Source organism: Osmerus eperlanus, chromosome 17 (assembly GCF_963692335.1).
Source record: "Osmerus eperlanus chromosome 17, fOsmEpe2.1, whole genome shotgun sequence".
NCBI lineage: Eukaryota > Metazoa > Chordata > Actinopteri > Osmeriformes > Osmeridae > Osmerus > Osmerus eperlanus.
Window position 1 is genome coordinate 1,263,120 of NC_085034.1, and position 15,610 is coordinate 1,278,729.

At 44.1% G+C, this 15,610-nt stretch overlaps 1 protein-coding gene across 1 annotated transcript in view; it reads right to left on the bottom strand.

The window, feature by feature from the left end:
- The window catches only part of LOC134037440 (voltage-dependent calcium channel subunit alpha-2/delta-1-like), a 66,120-nt gene that overhangs the window by 12,240 nt on the left and 38,270 nt on the right, over positions 1-15,610 (bottom strand). Inside the window, exons 10-24 of the mRNA XM_062482709.1 lie at positions 14,681-14,780; positions 12,347-12,505; positions 11,987-12,088; positions 11,575-11,653; positions 11,286-11,335; positions 11,009-11,098; positions 9,547-9,627; positions 8,702-8,785; positions 8,397-8,471; positions 7,850-7,921; positions 7,616-7,687; positions 7,459-7,520; positions 6,545-6,621; positions 1,277-1,337; positions 1,078-1,175 (exon numbers count right to left, since the gene is read on the bottom strand). Of these exons, the coding sequence (XP_062338693.1) occupies positions 1,078-1,175; positions 1,277-1,337; positions 6,545-6,621; positions 7,459-7,520; positions 7,616-7,687; positions 7,850-7,921; positions 8,397-8,471; positions 8,702-8,785; positions 9,547-9,627; positions 11,009-11,098; positions 11,286-11,335; positions 11,575-11,653; positions 11,987-12,088; positions 12,347-12,505; positions 14,681-14,780 (1,262 nt within the window). The remainder of the gene's footprint in view (positions 1-1,077; positions 1,176-1,276; positions 1,338-6,544; positions 6,622-7,458; positions 7,521-7,615; positions 7,688-7,849; positions 7,922-8,396; positions 8,472-8,701; positions 8,786-9,546; positions 9,628-11,008; positions 11,099-11,285; positions 11,336-11,574; positions 11,654-11,986; positions 12,089-12,346; positions 12,506-14,680; positions 14,781-15,610) is intronic.

Genomic DNA, 15,610 nt, shown 5'->3' on the forward strand with positions numbered 1-15,610 from the left:
AGTGGATTTGTAATGAGAAGGAGTCTCTCCAATTCGAATGTTTGAAGTGAATTTTCCAAGACCTAAACATCAAACTAAACACTGGGGTCTGGGAAAGCCACTTGTACCATTTTGGAGGCGTTTAGACTTCCAAGCGGGAGAAAAAAGTACAAGCGATTAATGTCAGTTTGTGTTTGGGAGAGCGTCTGAGATGCTAACGCGTTGGTCAGATGTTTGAGCTGCTCCATCGAGTCTCGGCAGACCTGAGTTGAGTTTTACTGCTCCGCTTGCGCGCTGCGCTTGACGAGACCTGCTCTTTCTCACAAACACAAAGTAATTGGACAAACCAGAGCAGACAAGGTAGAGTGTGTGGGGGTGTAATCCTCGTGGAGTGTGTTTGTGGGCCTGTGTGTGTGTTCCCTCCTGAGCGTGTGCTAAGTTTGTGTGTGTCTGCACCTGAGTATCTGTGCATGTGTACACCTGAGTGTGTGTGTGTTCCATTGCGTGTGTGTGTGTGTCTGCGTGTCAGCCAAGCCAACACATTTAACACGTGTGCACTCAAGCGTGTGATGGTCAAACTTTTAGAGGAATGATCAAATGGGGAACACAAGCTAGGGGCTCTACAAAGGAGAACCCTACACTGCTGTTTCTGTCCATGTACCCAAGGGAACAGGTTCAACTGGCTCTATTCCACTAAACCTTCAACAGAAACCTGAAAAAGGCTTTGTTGTTCCTTTCTTCATAAAGAAATCTCTGACGTGTCAAACCCTGGACGGGTGACTGTTTTGTATTTTCTACAAACTTGAACACTTTTTAGACAGAGACCATGCTTTGTACGGGGATGAATATCAGTGTGTAATAGACTGCCTTTGAGTTTCAGAGCAGGTCTGACCGTGTTACGTTTGGCCTCTTAATGTAAACATGATAGGGGTTAATCTGGGAATCTTAATCTTAATCTGGGAGTATTAAAACCAACACTTCTTGAGGTAACACTGTCTGTTCATCCAGGGAGTGGAGAAATCAGGGAATTTGTCCTTCTTGTATCTCTGTCCTTGGTGCTGGACAGCTACACCTGGTGCTGGGAGGGTGGGTACATACACTGAGGGTTGTTAGGCGTCTTCCTGTCGATGTACTCGTTGAATTCCATCAAAAACTGAGAGTTATTTTTCGAGGGCTTCAGGTCTTTGCAGTACTCTCTGTGGAGAGAGCATGTGACATTTCATCACGTGTTATACTGTGTCCGTGTGTCATACGGATTTACTTTCCACCCCGGAAGGTGACGGGAATAAGGCCTTACCTCGGAGCGATGAGCGTGTATCCGTAATCGTCAAACTTGTCTTCCTGTAGGCTTTCCGAGACTGGTGAAACACAAAGAGACATGAGTCTTTGAAATCTCGCACACACTCACATACGTAGGTGATGCTAACGCACACTCAAGCACACACAGCACATGCGCACATAAACATGTAAATGACACGTACTTTTTGGTCCGGAGTAGTCGATGCTCATAATTAACTGTGTAACTGTTAACCGACAATATCAATGTTTAACGATTAATAGCCTATTACCGTATGAACACGACAAGCGACAAATCTGGCGCCATTCTGCTACTTTGGCAATATTGTACAACAAAATTGTAGGCCTACTTCCGTGTTGTTATAGCTGCCAATCATGTAGGCACAACCAGCGCTCTCGGATTCAATGTGTTTTCATTGTGTTAATCTTTTTGTACTAGCTAGGCTACTGTTGTCGCTTATGCTGCTACATTAGCTTAGCTATGCTACTATTTATCCTACTTAATAAACCCCTTAGCGGATATTTGTTTTGTTTTTGTTGTATTGGTATTTTTTAATGGGTGACAGACACATCAATTCTAAATTGTTAATCTTGTCGGTTAATGGTCGTTCACGAGCATCAAGCTTTTTTTTTTCTTCTAAATGAGCATCCCTAGTCCGGAGCTAGCATGACTGCATATTTTCAGTTGTAAAGCATGAACCACAACAGCTGACAATTAACGAACAAAGCTCCTGACCTTGCTTTATTTTTTTGCTCCTGACCTTGCCTCTGAGTATCGACAGTGACAACTTGACATAGACAAGTGTTAAAGCAGCAGGTGCCTGTGTACAGATAGCCTACAGACTACGATCTTGACAGATTCCTTAAAAACCTTTTGGTGTCTTCTATCTCCTCATCAGGGTATTGAAGGGAGGGAATCCTCAGAATCTCATCCCATAATATGCGTCGTCACCCACCCTCCCGTCGTCACCCTCTTTCGCCAAAGAGGCTCTCAAGTAATGTTTAGGTAACATGCTAAGTGTTGTGTAGCTGATTGGGGGTGTTAGCATTTGAATAGAAAAGAGAAAACGGTACAAAGTGACCGTTCAGTGGACCGTCTCTTGGGCAGCCACTGTCAAGGCTGTCCCAATGCCAAACAGAAGAACATATGGAAGCAAATCAGTGACAATGTTGTTAAAGGGCATTGAATACTTTATATTGAAATGTAAACACCTTCGAATTTGTTGGTTTTGTATTTACCTCTTTAAAATGAACTATTTATTGATTTCAATGTTTTTTTTTTTATAAAAAAAATTCATGCTTCAGAAATTCAGGTTGCTCAAATTCGAACAGTAAAGTTCAGCCCCCCCCCCACCCCCAAAAAAATAAAATAAATAATAATAATCAAGCTTCAGAAATTCAAATAGACACAAATTTCAGGATGCTCAAATTCGAATGGTAAATTCAGATCCCGGATGGTGCAATCTTAATTTTTTTTTATTTGAATTTCACCATTCGAATTTGAGCAGATAGAATTTTGTCCAATTTGAATTTAAAAAGCTTGATTGTCTATTTTGTGGGGGTTGGTCCTGAATTTTACTGTTCGAATTTGAGATAACTGATTTTCTGAATATTTACATTTTGGATATGATTTAAAAAAAATCAATTCATATTTCCATTTTAAAGAGGTGAATTCAAAACCAAAGAATTCAGTGATGTTTAAATTTCAAGATTACGTATTCAATGCCTTTTAAAATTCAAAACATTGTCACTGATTTGCTTAAGAACAGAACTAATAGCTAGCGACTCAAATTATGAGAGAACGTGAGCGGGACACAGTTGGTGGAAAAAGCTGCCCCTAAGCATGCTGGGGAAGGACGAACAAGAACGTTAAACAGAAGGAGAGAGACAAAAGGAGGGGGAAATACTTGCCATCTTTCCCTGGAGTGGAAAAACAATCCAGGCAGAAGAGAGAATTTGAGAGATTCATCCCGGGAGGTGAGGAATAGGGGAAAAGGAAAATAAAAGAGACAGGGTAAACCACAGGGTTCAAAGGTCAGCAATATTTTATTCACAGAACGAGTTCGGAATAGAAATATTGCAAATCCATCAAAAAGCTTTTTTGCACTGAAATGCAAATTGTGAAAATAATGGATGAAAAGTGAAGCTTTACAATGTGGTCGTGGATTAGCATTTTAGCATTTGCTGAATACAGCGTTGGTGATAAACTGATGTAGTTATAAATTGTGAGTAATGTATTCAAAGAATGTTGATGGGGCAGTTGATATTCTGACCAGATGCTTTGATATTCTCTACTTTATGATATAATAGGCTTAGCTGACCTCTTTGGTGGTCATGATTGAAAAATAATTCTGACCAGGTGTAAATACCTGCTTTGTTGTTAAATGTATTTATGATACATAATTCAGCAGTTGGATTACACACTTCTTACTGTAGCAGTTTGAACTTTGAAGAAGAAATTACATTACCACAAACCCAAAAGTCTTTTGAGTTTATACATTTAAAATGTATAAATTGAGGATGCACAAATGTCGTGTTGTGAAAGGCAAATATGAAAAATTATAATATTGACTGAGTTTGATTGACCTATTGCTAAAATTGTAAGCCATTTCCTGGAGAGTTTTAGGGTTCAGAACACTTATCCTACACTTACGTAATAGTTTATTGGCTATTAAGGTTAATCTAATAACATTTACATTTAGTCATTTAGCAGCAGACGCTCTTATCCAGAGCGTAATATACCTATATATTCTTACAAATTCCTAACCAACAGCAGATGATGTAAAACCTACAGAAGGTGAAATAGACCAGTTCAGTTCTTACTAATGAAATGAAATCAGACATTTAAAAGCAAAAGTCCATTAATGAGTCCGCCTTGCTATTTGGGTGGCGACCGATAAAGAAAAATGGCACCAGCCATCAGACATATCTTTGGCGTTAGCTGTTAGCGACGGCTCTGACTCAGCGACCACATATAATACAAACAAGAAACAAAAGGAGAGGCGTTCGGAACAAACAGAAGGAAAAGAGAGAAAGGTGATGCTGTGTGGCCAAGGAGGGTTTCTGTCTTTCATTAAAACTGTGTTTTTTTTCTTCAGTTGGCGTAAACCTCAAGATGATTCAAAAAGAGGGACTCAGAAAGCGAGGAAACCCGACCACTCTTGTTTTGAGTGAACGCTCACAGCTTTCTCTTTTATAGTTTCACCTAAAATAATGCAAACATCCTGTCCTCTGCCCTGCCTGCTAGGCCTGGCTAGTGCCAAAACCACATCTAAGGGCAGGACAGGTGGGGCAAAAGAACCTCTCTCTATTTGTCTTTCTCTGTCTCTTTCTGTCTCTTTTTGTCTCTATCTCTCTCTGTCTCTTTCTGTCTCTCTCTTTCTCTTTCTGTCTCTCTCTGTCTATCTCTCTCTATCTCTCTCTCTCTTTCTCTTTCTGTCTCTCTCTTTCTCTTTCTGTCTCTCTCTGTCTCTCTCTGTCTATCTCTCTCTATCTCTCTCTATCTCTCTCTATCTCTCTCTGTCTCTTTCTGTCTCTCTCTTTCTCTTTCTGTCTATCTCTCTCTATCTCTCTCTGTCTCTTTCTGTCTCTCTCTTTCTCTTTCTGTCTCTCTCTGTCTATCTCTGTCTATCTCTATCTCTCTCTATCTCTCTCTGTCTCTCTCTTTCTCTTTCTGTCTCTCTCTGTCTATCTCTCTCTATCTCTCTGTGCACATGTGGAGGCTGACTCTTTCCGTTCAATGGAGGCAGCCTGGCGTGCAGAGATCTCCCAGCGAGGGCAGACACCCGTCTGGATCAGGGTGATCAACAAGCTCATTACTCCCCACTCGTGTGTGTATGACTCGCATTCCTGCTGCGGTCCAAATCGCACGTGAAAGTGCACCGCTCCGCCAGACAGGGCGGCAGCTTGGCAGGAGGACTGAAAGCCCTGCGTCCAGGAGAGAGAACTGGAGGACAGGGAGGGGGACAGGAAGAGCACAGGAGGAGAATACTTGCCCAAAAATGCTGAAGGGGGTTTCCACACAGCAACAGGACAGAAGGGAGTCAGAAGGTCAGGAGAGGAGGGGGGGGAGAGGAGGAGGGGGGGAGGCAGGAGTGGAGGAGAGGAGGGGGGGGGAGGGAGGAGGGGGGGGGGAGAGGAGGAGAGGGGGGGAGGAGGGCGGGAGGGAGGAGTGGGAGAGGAGGGGGGGAGAGGAGGGGAGGAGAGGAGGGGGGGAGAGAAGAGAAGGACGATAAGGAAAGAAGCAAACAGGGTTACACAATATTTTATTCAATTGAAGTGAATAATAATATTGCATCTTGAAAACAGATGATTGGTGTGTGTACAGTACAAAAGCACAATGTGTGTGTGGGGTGTGTGTGTGTTTGTGATGTACTGTATAAAGGGCTTCCCCAACAAACAAATTGATCACAGGATTAAAAGCCACAAGAGGGCAGCCAGTTCAAACTTCCAAGTCTTGGAAGAACTCAAAGAACAAACTCCAAACAATCTCTCAAGACGTTCTCTGAGGAGCCCAACGGCAACGGCACGTCCAGTGTAAGTGGAACAGTCACAACTCAAGAGTGACGTGACACAGACCACGCTCATGTGGACGCCCCACTAGACGATCCCCAACGGGATACAGAACAGGAGACTTCTTAAGAGCAGAAACACTCACAGGCTGTGGCGGCCGTCAATGAATCGGTGACAGTGGTGTGTGTGATGACATTGGTGTGTGTGAAACAGGGTTTGAAACTGTGTGTGTGTGTGTGTGTGTGTGTGTGATGAGGGGGGGGGGCTGGATCCCCTTAGGACCAGTCGTCAAGTTGTCTGGCAACAAAACTTTGTATTTACACCACAACTGAGGAAGCATGATGCCATCACGACACAAGGGATGAGGGAGAGGGTGAGGGAGGGGGATGATGGGTGGGGGTGAGGGAGGGGGGTGGGGGTGAGGGAGAGGGGTGAGGGAGAGGGGTGGGGGTGAGGGAGGGGGGTGAGGGAGAGGGGTGAGGGAGGGGGGTGGGGGTGAGGGAGAGGGGTGAGGGAGAGGGGTGGGGGTGAGGGAGGGGGGTGAGGGAGAGGGGTGAGGGAGAGGGAGAGGGGCTGGTAGGCAACTGCTAAAGATAAAAACCATGCATTGAAACATGAGAGGTCCGACACCCCGATTGATGAAAACTTGATGTCATCGGCTTTGTCACTGGTAAGTGCTTCAGTCATCGTCTGTGTAAATAGGTGGATGAGGTCATGTTTGATACGGCCGGTCAAACGGATTCACGGTGCAACTTACATTTGGCTTGTGTGATCGTGTCTCCGATTGTGGCTCGGATGTAGTGCAGGCTGTACTCAGGCAGGACCAGTGCTATGCTGTGAACACACACACACACACACACACACACACACGAGGGTGAACATGAGCTCCTGATGCAGAGCGGAACACTTGAACGCCACACGGGCGACAGAGACATCATTTTCCAATTTTTCACGGTCCAACTCGGAACACATTGGAGAAAATCACAGGCCGTATCCACACCACATGACAAAACTTTAAAGTCGAGTGACTTAACCAAACATACAGCACAACAAACATTTAATAAATCATTTAGACACTTGTCTTTTTTTTCCATGAATTTAATAAGCGTATTATGCACTATTATAATAAACTCAATATAGAGCTCTTGCTTTCATGTATAAAATGAAAACATGACAATGTTTTGTCCTAATAAGAGTAGAGGGTAGGATTCCCCTGTGTTAGGGGTGATTGGCAGAGCAGACAGTGGCGTCTAACTCTGTCTGTTACAGACACGTGCTGAGGAGTTGGATCCAACAACCAACTAACACAGGGGCCAGAACCAGGAGCAAGGTTATCACTTACTACATCCACTATTGAACCAGGAGCCAGGTTATCACTTACTACATCCACTACTGAACCAGGAGCAAGGTTATCACTTACTACATCCACTATTGAACCAGGAGCAAGGTTATCACTTACTACATCCACTACTGAACCAGGAGCAAGGTTATCACTTACTACATCCACTATTGAACCAGGAGCAAGGTTATCACTTACTACATCCACTACTGAACCAGGAGCAAGGTTATCACTTACTACATCCACTACTGAACCAGGAGCAAGGTTATCACTTACTACATCCACTATTGAACCAGGAGCAAGGTTATCACTTTCTACATCATGTTGCCTACCTGTAGTCTGTTCCTATCACAGGAGCAAACGTATATGATCTCAGGCCTCGGTCTATGTACCGCTGTGGAGCAAACACAGCCAGATATCTGTCTTCATCATCATCACCACCACCAATATAATAACCATCACCATCACCATCATCATCACCATAGTTACCTCATCTTGGGATTTCACCAGTGTGTGTATCGTGTGGTTGCCTGTGTTTCCATCAATCATCTTTTTTCTAATCTGCAGACAGAGAAACGAGCACATCATTATTTGTACGTCCCTTAGATAGAAGCGTCACTCTCCTAAATGAACAAATGTTAATCCATCTATGGATAGTAAAGTTGTTTTGCACAGAAGTTAAAATGGGCAAATCAGGCGTCTAGAACACACTCTCATTCTCACCTCCACTTTGATCTCATCCTCCAACTCAGCATCGAGGAAGTCCAGAGTGACCGGCTCCTGAAACTTAGGGTTCTGAACAATAACAAACCCAGAACGATGACACATTTGGTTAAATGTTCTTTTTCCCTCTTTGCCTTCTCCTCCACCTCCGCCTATCTAACAACACATTCCAAGTCCAAGTTTACAATCAATCACTCTTTAACTCAGAAAAACCCTTGTGATTCTCTGTGTCACCCGTCCCGTTTACAGGAAAACTGCAACACATACTGTTCCACCAACAAGGAACACATGGCTTCCATGTGTTCCGCCATCGTCACTCTGTAGAGTGGAACTTCTCGCAAACATTTTTCAATTAAAACCCCCCCATAGCGACCTTTAGAAAGATAACAGAGAAGCGAGCCAAACACAGCAAACAAGGCCCGGGCCGCAGCCACACCAGCCTGCTGGTGCGCACAGCCCCTGGGCTTGTTGACAGGAATACTGCTGCTTAATGGGGCGGTGAAGTGTGCTGTGGTTGTCTGCCAGAAGAGCGCAGTGATTGATTTACCTTCGGCTGCAGGTTGGGATGCAGCAGGACGTAACCGTTGGGGTCGATGGCGAAGTAGTACCCGTTTGGTCCGAACTGGATGGGATAGCAGAGAACAGGAGGGGTGGGAGGGTACTGGGTGGTGTGTAGTACGGTTTTGTAGGGGTAAGCAGCTCTGAATGTGTGTGTGTGTGTGAGAGAGATTGTTTTAGTGTTTATGTGTCCCTGTGTGTGTAAGAGAGAGGATGAATGAGAAGCCTCCTGAACGCTCTAAGTGCCTGCACACTCTGTTAACAGTGTGTGCATGTGTGTGAAGGCCAGCTCACAGTAAACCGAGGCGTTAGTCTCTTGATGTCGTCCAGGGACACATCGATAGCCATCACCCCCAGGATCAGCTGGTTCTGCGGCCTCTGGAAAACGACACAACCAAAGCAGACGCGGCACGCTGAGTGATCGGGCTCCCACACCTTTAACATTCGTCAGAGCACTGTTTGGTCCTTTTGTCATGACTCAAGTCCCTCTGAGCCGTGTGAATGTTTTTCTAAGAATACGGGAGTCTGGTTTCAGTCTGGACGCAAGGCTGCTCATCCTGACAGTCCCCCTGAGTCACTAACGAGGCGTCCCCAGATCAGCTGCAGTAACACTGGAGGTACATCCACCCATCTTGAAGCGTTTAGCTACTGTTATCTCATCGCTTTTGATGTCCAACATGGCCTCGACTTCACTTCCTGTAAAACTGAGTGGGCGGGCTTTGAATGACCACGCCGGATCGACAGAAGGTCCAATCAAAACCACTTTAAAGGCAGCGATCAGAGGAAGGATGAGAGCGTTAAGAGCCTGTTTTCAGAGAGCGTGTTCACGTCTCGGTCTGCTAACTGCTTTCACGTGTCTGAAACCACAAGCCGGATTCTCTCAGGAGGATGAAAGAGCAGGTCAAGGACGAATTCTGACACGTCTGTAAGGTCAACAAGCAGACTCTAAACACACTAAGACGTATTTAGTAAGAACAGCCATCTAACTGGCCCAGGTGGGATGGACGTTCTCTGAGGTCGGTCAGTTCAGGGGGTTTCAGCGTTATGATGACGGAGCAAGTAGCTAGAATGTGAACTGAATTCTAGAATGGAAAACAGTCTACCTGCATTCTAGAATGCTCGAGTGAAAAACAGTCTACCTGCATTCCTCTCTCCTTGTCAGCTTTGGTGTTGGTCTTGTTGAAGACCGGCAGAGTTCCTGTGATGACAAGGCCTAGTTCCTGTCAGGATCAGATCAGAGAGTATGTTTTACATTTCGGATTTCTCATATCAGAGAGCTATTGCTATGATATTCAATGTTTGAGTTCCATAGTGCTTGTATTGTTAAAATGTATGTGTCTGGATGTATATGTTAAACAGTCTGTGTAGAGACACAGTGTCAGCGCATACGGGTGAACTTAGTAAAACCATAAACACCAGCTGTCAACATCTAAAATTATCACACAAACTCTGCAGTCTCTCTGCTTCTCAAAATAGTCCCTGTCAAGTTCAAATTCTGAGTGAACTTAAACAGTGGATAAGAGACGGGAACTCCAACAAGAGATAGTATGAGTTCAGAAGGTTCTTTAAATCAGCATAGTAACAATAGATCCCAAACTCAGCTTGATTTGAAGTGTAGAGTTAACACATTCGTTTTTATCCTGGGGTTTTGTTATTTTATTTTCTATAGTTTTACTATACAGATGTCCATTCGAAAATATCTCACAAGCCATCAATATTTCCTATTATCTCTTCTACTTTCAAGGTAGCACAATTCATTGTATTGATACACACAGTATAAAAGGTGCTATCTCAAGTATTGTTTTAGTATTTTGCTGTACTTCTATTCTACTGGAGGTGTAGCATTAAATCTGTCATAAAAGAATGTCTTAAAGCTCAATTCATGTCTTACTGACATACTCGGACAAACGTCACTGCCCTTATCTGTTGTTTGGGTTCATACTGAGAATAACGAACTTGATTTGAGCTATTCATAGTCGAGACACAACCAGCGCCCATAAAAAGCTGCTTGTTGTGTGATGATATCAACAGAAGCAGATATCTGGTGTTTACGTCTTTCAAAGTCATTTACGTCACTGTGTGCACTCTGCGACACCTTACGGGAATATCTGGATTTGGACACGTCTCATTATCCAACTGTTCTGGGCCAGGATGACTTTACGAGGACAATTGTTTACATGCAGTTTGAACGTGGTGTTTGAGAGTTTAGGTTGGTTTAGGTGCAGTTCTGTGGGTGTATGTGAAGCCTTCTGTGCTTGTATAAAAGGTCTATACAAATAATATTGTATTTTATTTGATGATGGGAGACATTTTTAGAGAAAGACCCCGTTGGGCTGCCTGTGCACTTGAACAAAATGATATTGTGTGTTTTCTTTCTTCCTGTAGTTCTCACACTGTGTTGCATCTTACCGGTCGTGGATAATCCTCTATATTTCATGTCTGAATTGTCTGAATTTACTGGTACTGAATCATCAATATTTGCAGTGTTGTATCTGAATTTGATGTAGTGTGAATCATCGACATTTTCTGCGTTGTGTCTGTCTCACTGGTGGTGTGTCATGTCACCAGTCATCCTGAGTTGGGGGATCTGCTATCACCTACCAGAGCATCCAGGTAGACATTGGTCCACTGGACTTGCTTAGCCTTCTTGTCTGCCTTCACCATGGGTCTCCCCAACACATCCAGGTACTCCTGTCAGAAGAGCAGAAACAGGGGTGATGATGACCACTAGAGGGCAGACTATTTCCAACCTTGAATCTAAAACGTGAGCGTCAGATTGGTCGCCTGACGGCCTTCCAGTGTCTGGAGCTTCGCCTCAAGGTGCTGCTAGCCCTGCAGAGCTGGGTTTGATATGGTTTGTTTCCGGGTGACGATTTACCTGTGTGTTGATTCGTATCGCTCCGATGGATGGGATTTCATAGTAGTATCCTGAGGGAGAAAGATTTGTTGTTTTTCAGAAAGAAAATAACATAAAAATGCATCTGTAGCTTCTCACAGTAAACAGAATTAAACAGACCCTGTTATTAGACAAACCTTGAAGGTAGCCAAGCATCGAGCAAAGACTATCCCTTTCATCCTATCTTAACCATCTTAACTATGTTAGGGAAGATTTTGTTTGCAGACATGATGGAGATAGTCTTTGGATCAGTCCATGGGAGGTTTCCTACCTTTGTTATTGCAAGCCATCCACTGGATCGGTACTTTGTCATAATTATGTTGGCCCACTGAAAACGTGAATATCCTCACCTAGAAGTCACAGCAACAGAACAAAAAAAATCTACTAAACACACACACACTGCATTTAGTCATTTAGCAGACGCTCTTATCCAGAGCGACTTACAGTAAGTACAGGGACATTCCCCCGAGGCAAGTAGGGTGAAGTGCCTTGCCCAAGGACACAACGTCATTTGACACGGCCGGGAATCGAACTGGCAACCTTCTGATTACTAGCCCGACTCCCTCACCGCTCAGCCATCTGACTCCCTTGACTCACTTGTTGTACTAATACTTTTTATAAATTAGGAAAACGAAAAGACACCACCTCGATTTACAAGAACGCGTTTGTGTTTCTGTGCCCACCTTCTTGTCAGGGTTGTATTTCTGGAAGATCTCCTGCGCCCGCTCCTCACCTCCGTCCGTGAAAAGCATGATGATCTTGTTGCAGTGCTTGGTTGTGTTCATCTGTGAGGAACGTCACAACAAGAGCAGCGTGAGCTTGGGATGATACACGTCTGAAGAAAGCGTTTGAAGAAGCCTCCTAAAAATACCCCAGCCACAACGTTACACCAGGAAGCATTTTTTGTTCGTATGAATGAGCGGGAAAAGGCTGAAATTCTAAAGTTCAGTTACACTTAGTTGGATGGAAGTTGTAGTGTCTAGGATCACCAGTAGAGGGCAATACCTGATCACCAACATAAACACACAAACATACACACACACCGAGGAGAGCTGAGCGAAGGCCAGCTCGAAGCCGTCCTTGTAGTTGGTGATGCCCTTGGCTGAGATGTTCTGCACGGCCTCTTTCAGAATCTTCTTGTTCCTCATGTTGGCCTGAACCAGATTGTCAAAACACGCAGCCTGGACCGCTATGCTGTTGAACTGGAGCCACAAGAGCCAAAGACACAGACAGAGAGAGAAGGGTGAACATGATGCAGAAGTGAACAACCTCATGTGAACGCTTTGAAATACCCAGGTTTGTATTCAGAGAGACACTGATAGATTTCTGCAAGCAGACACACTCACTCACTCACTCACTCACTCACTCACAGAGGACTGGGACATGCCTCATTAATACCTGACATCTGCTTAGTCTACACGCCTCCAACATGTGGAGAACACTGCTGTACAGATACCTAGCAGTAGTTATACACACACACACACACACACACACACACACACAGCCTAGTGAGTACCGTAGTCTGTTTGCATACATCTGGAAGTATGTCTGTGTGTGTGTGTGTGTGGAGCCAATACACGAATTATAGCAACTATATGTTTGTGTACACATGTGTACTTGTGTGTGGGCGTGTGTGTACTCTTTTTTACTACACAACAATTAAACTATTCACAGGCAGACAGGCAGACAGACAGACAGACAGACAAGCAGACAGGCAGACAGACAAGCAGACGAGCAGAGCTTTCTGGGTAATTGGACTGCTGAATGAGTCACTGTCACATTCGGAACATCTGGTGTGTGTGTGTGTGTGTCAGGAGGGGCGGGTGTGACTCTGGGGGTCTGTGATATCAGCATCACCATCTGTACATGGGCTCAGTGAGGCAGTAAGGAGCCTTCTCCACTTGCAGGTAGACAAGAATCCCTGTTTTCATATTCACAGACTCAAGTTCATTGCTTTCAAATAGTTAGGCAGAAGAGCAACTGCAAAACCACAAGACTAGGACATATTTAACACACACGCTAAAATAATCGTATTATTAAGCCGACATCATTCGTACAAAAGTATTTAGAGAGGGCTACTGCAAACACTGGCTCAGAGCCATCAGTGTATTTATAACACCCCACCCTGAATTAATTAGCATCAAGTCCTTGTCCACTGGTTAGGACTTTAGGAGGAGAAAAAACAGAGGGATATAGACAGAGCGAGAGACAGAGCGAGAGACAGAGCGAGACAGTGTGTGTGAGAGAGAGAGTGAGTGAGTGAGAGTGAGAGAGAAAGAAAGTGAGGAGAGAGAGAGGGAGTCTGAGAGAGAGGGTGAGGAGAGAGTGAGTCTGAGACAGAGAGAGAGAGAGAGTATCTGAGAGAGGGAGTCTGAGAGAGTGAGTCCGAGAGAGGGAGTCTGAGAGAGTGAGTCCTAGAGAGTGAGTCTGAGACAGACAGACAGACAGAGAGAGAGAGAGAGAGAGAGAGAGAGAGAGAGAGAGAGAGAGAGAGAGAGAGAGAGAGAGAGAGAGAGAGAGAGAGAGAGGGAGTCTGACAGAGAGAGTGAGGAGAGAGAGAGAGTGAGGAGAGAGGCTGAGAGAGCAAAACAATCAACATAAACTCTTTTTTTTTTTTTTTTGCCGTAATGAATTGGGAGGACATTGAGAGCTGGGCTTGGAGGGGGTGATGGAGAGCCTCTATATATCAAAGCACAGGGACCAATCAGGAGTCACAGGAGAGGCTGAGAGACAGGAAGACGTTTCATAACTCTGGGGAAATTGAGTTGCCAGCATAATGTCTATGTTTGGCATTTTCTATTAAATTCCAGCTTTTCGTGTGTGGGATGGGAATAAGATCAGTATTTTAATGTCCTTTGCCAGATATCTAACCCTTCCCATGTCCCAAAAGTTTTGGAAGGTTGAAAATACATTTTCACAAATAGGTTTGCATCATTGATGAGTACTTGATGAAGACTGTACTAAACTAAACTTTACTGTACTCTGCTTTATTGTGCTGTACTCTACTGTACTCTGCTTTATTCTGCTGTCCTCTACTGTACTCTACTGTACTCTACTGTACTCTGCTTTATTCTACTGTTTTAGGGTTCTCTGTTCTCCCCTCCCTCCTCACTGTGTGGGGAAAAAGTTTTGAAAGGTTGAAAAAAATGATTTTAAGAAAAGGTTTTGGTTGTCCCAAAGTCTGTGTTGAACTGTCCCTAACATATTTTTCATCGTCCCCGAGACTACGGTAATTGGAGCCCCGCCCCTTCTGCTGTTATCGACTATCACACTCGCTGCATGCAAGGTTGTCATTGCATTTACACACACAACACAGAGTGAGCAAACACAAGCCAATCGCTCTCCACCAAAACAGCGTTAGATGCTTAGATACTCACGTAAACAACATTGACATAGTCGTCGTCAGACAGGGTCTCCAACATCTCGTTGACCGAGGTCCGGATGAGTTTAAGGGTGAGCCCTGAGACACTACCACTCCTGAGAACGAGAAACAGTTGTGATGAAACATGGGACAGAAGAAACTCAAGTCTTCTGACTGCTGTGCTGATAAATGCTGATACATTAGGCCACATAGAACAAAAAAACAAAAGCAAAGCTAACAGGCCAACCTTAGGAGCACTTCAACATTTATAACCATGACTAATCTAATCTATCTCGAGTCTTGACATGATCACATGAAATGCAAAAAGAAAAGACACTGAATCTGAGACCCATTTCACATCGTCAGTGGAAGTGAGAATATCTTCCTTAATGACATCCTATATCAAGTTCAGCTCCTAAAGTTCAATATGCTAGTAGTCGATTATCTATTAATATCTCACTAAATTGGTTTCACGGAAAGAGGAGAAAGGGGATAATGAAACTATAGAAGAGAACAGTTCCTTTTATTTTCCCTCCAATTAGGCGGCACAAAGTCAGCTTTGATGTTTAATATCCTGTCAATCCAACTCTGTAATTATTGGTGCAGTGGGAAGAGCTAAAGGGAAGAATGTCTTACGTTCCTCTCTCATTTAGTCATTCAGTGTTAGCACGATGCCAGCAAAACAATTCCAGATGGTTATTAATCTTGTCGTGCCATGTCAGAGACTCATCGCTAATTTAGACAAATCACTATAATACAGAGACAACACCAGCAAAATAACGGGCTATTCCCCTGGTGTATCATTTGACAGCTCTGGTGTACGTATACACTTCAGTAGGTTTTTGTTCAGATGCCACCATGCCAGACAATGACAGTGTATTAGTTAGGATAACAGAAAGTGGTTTGTGTAATGAAAGCACCTGCAAAACATAAGTTTCTGAGCAAA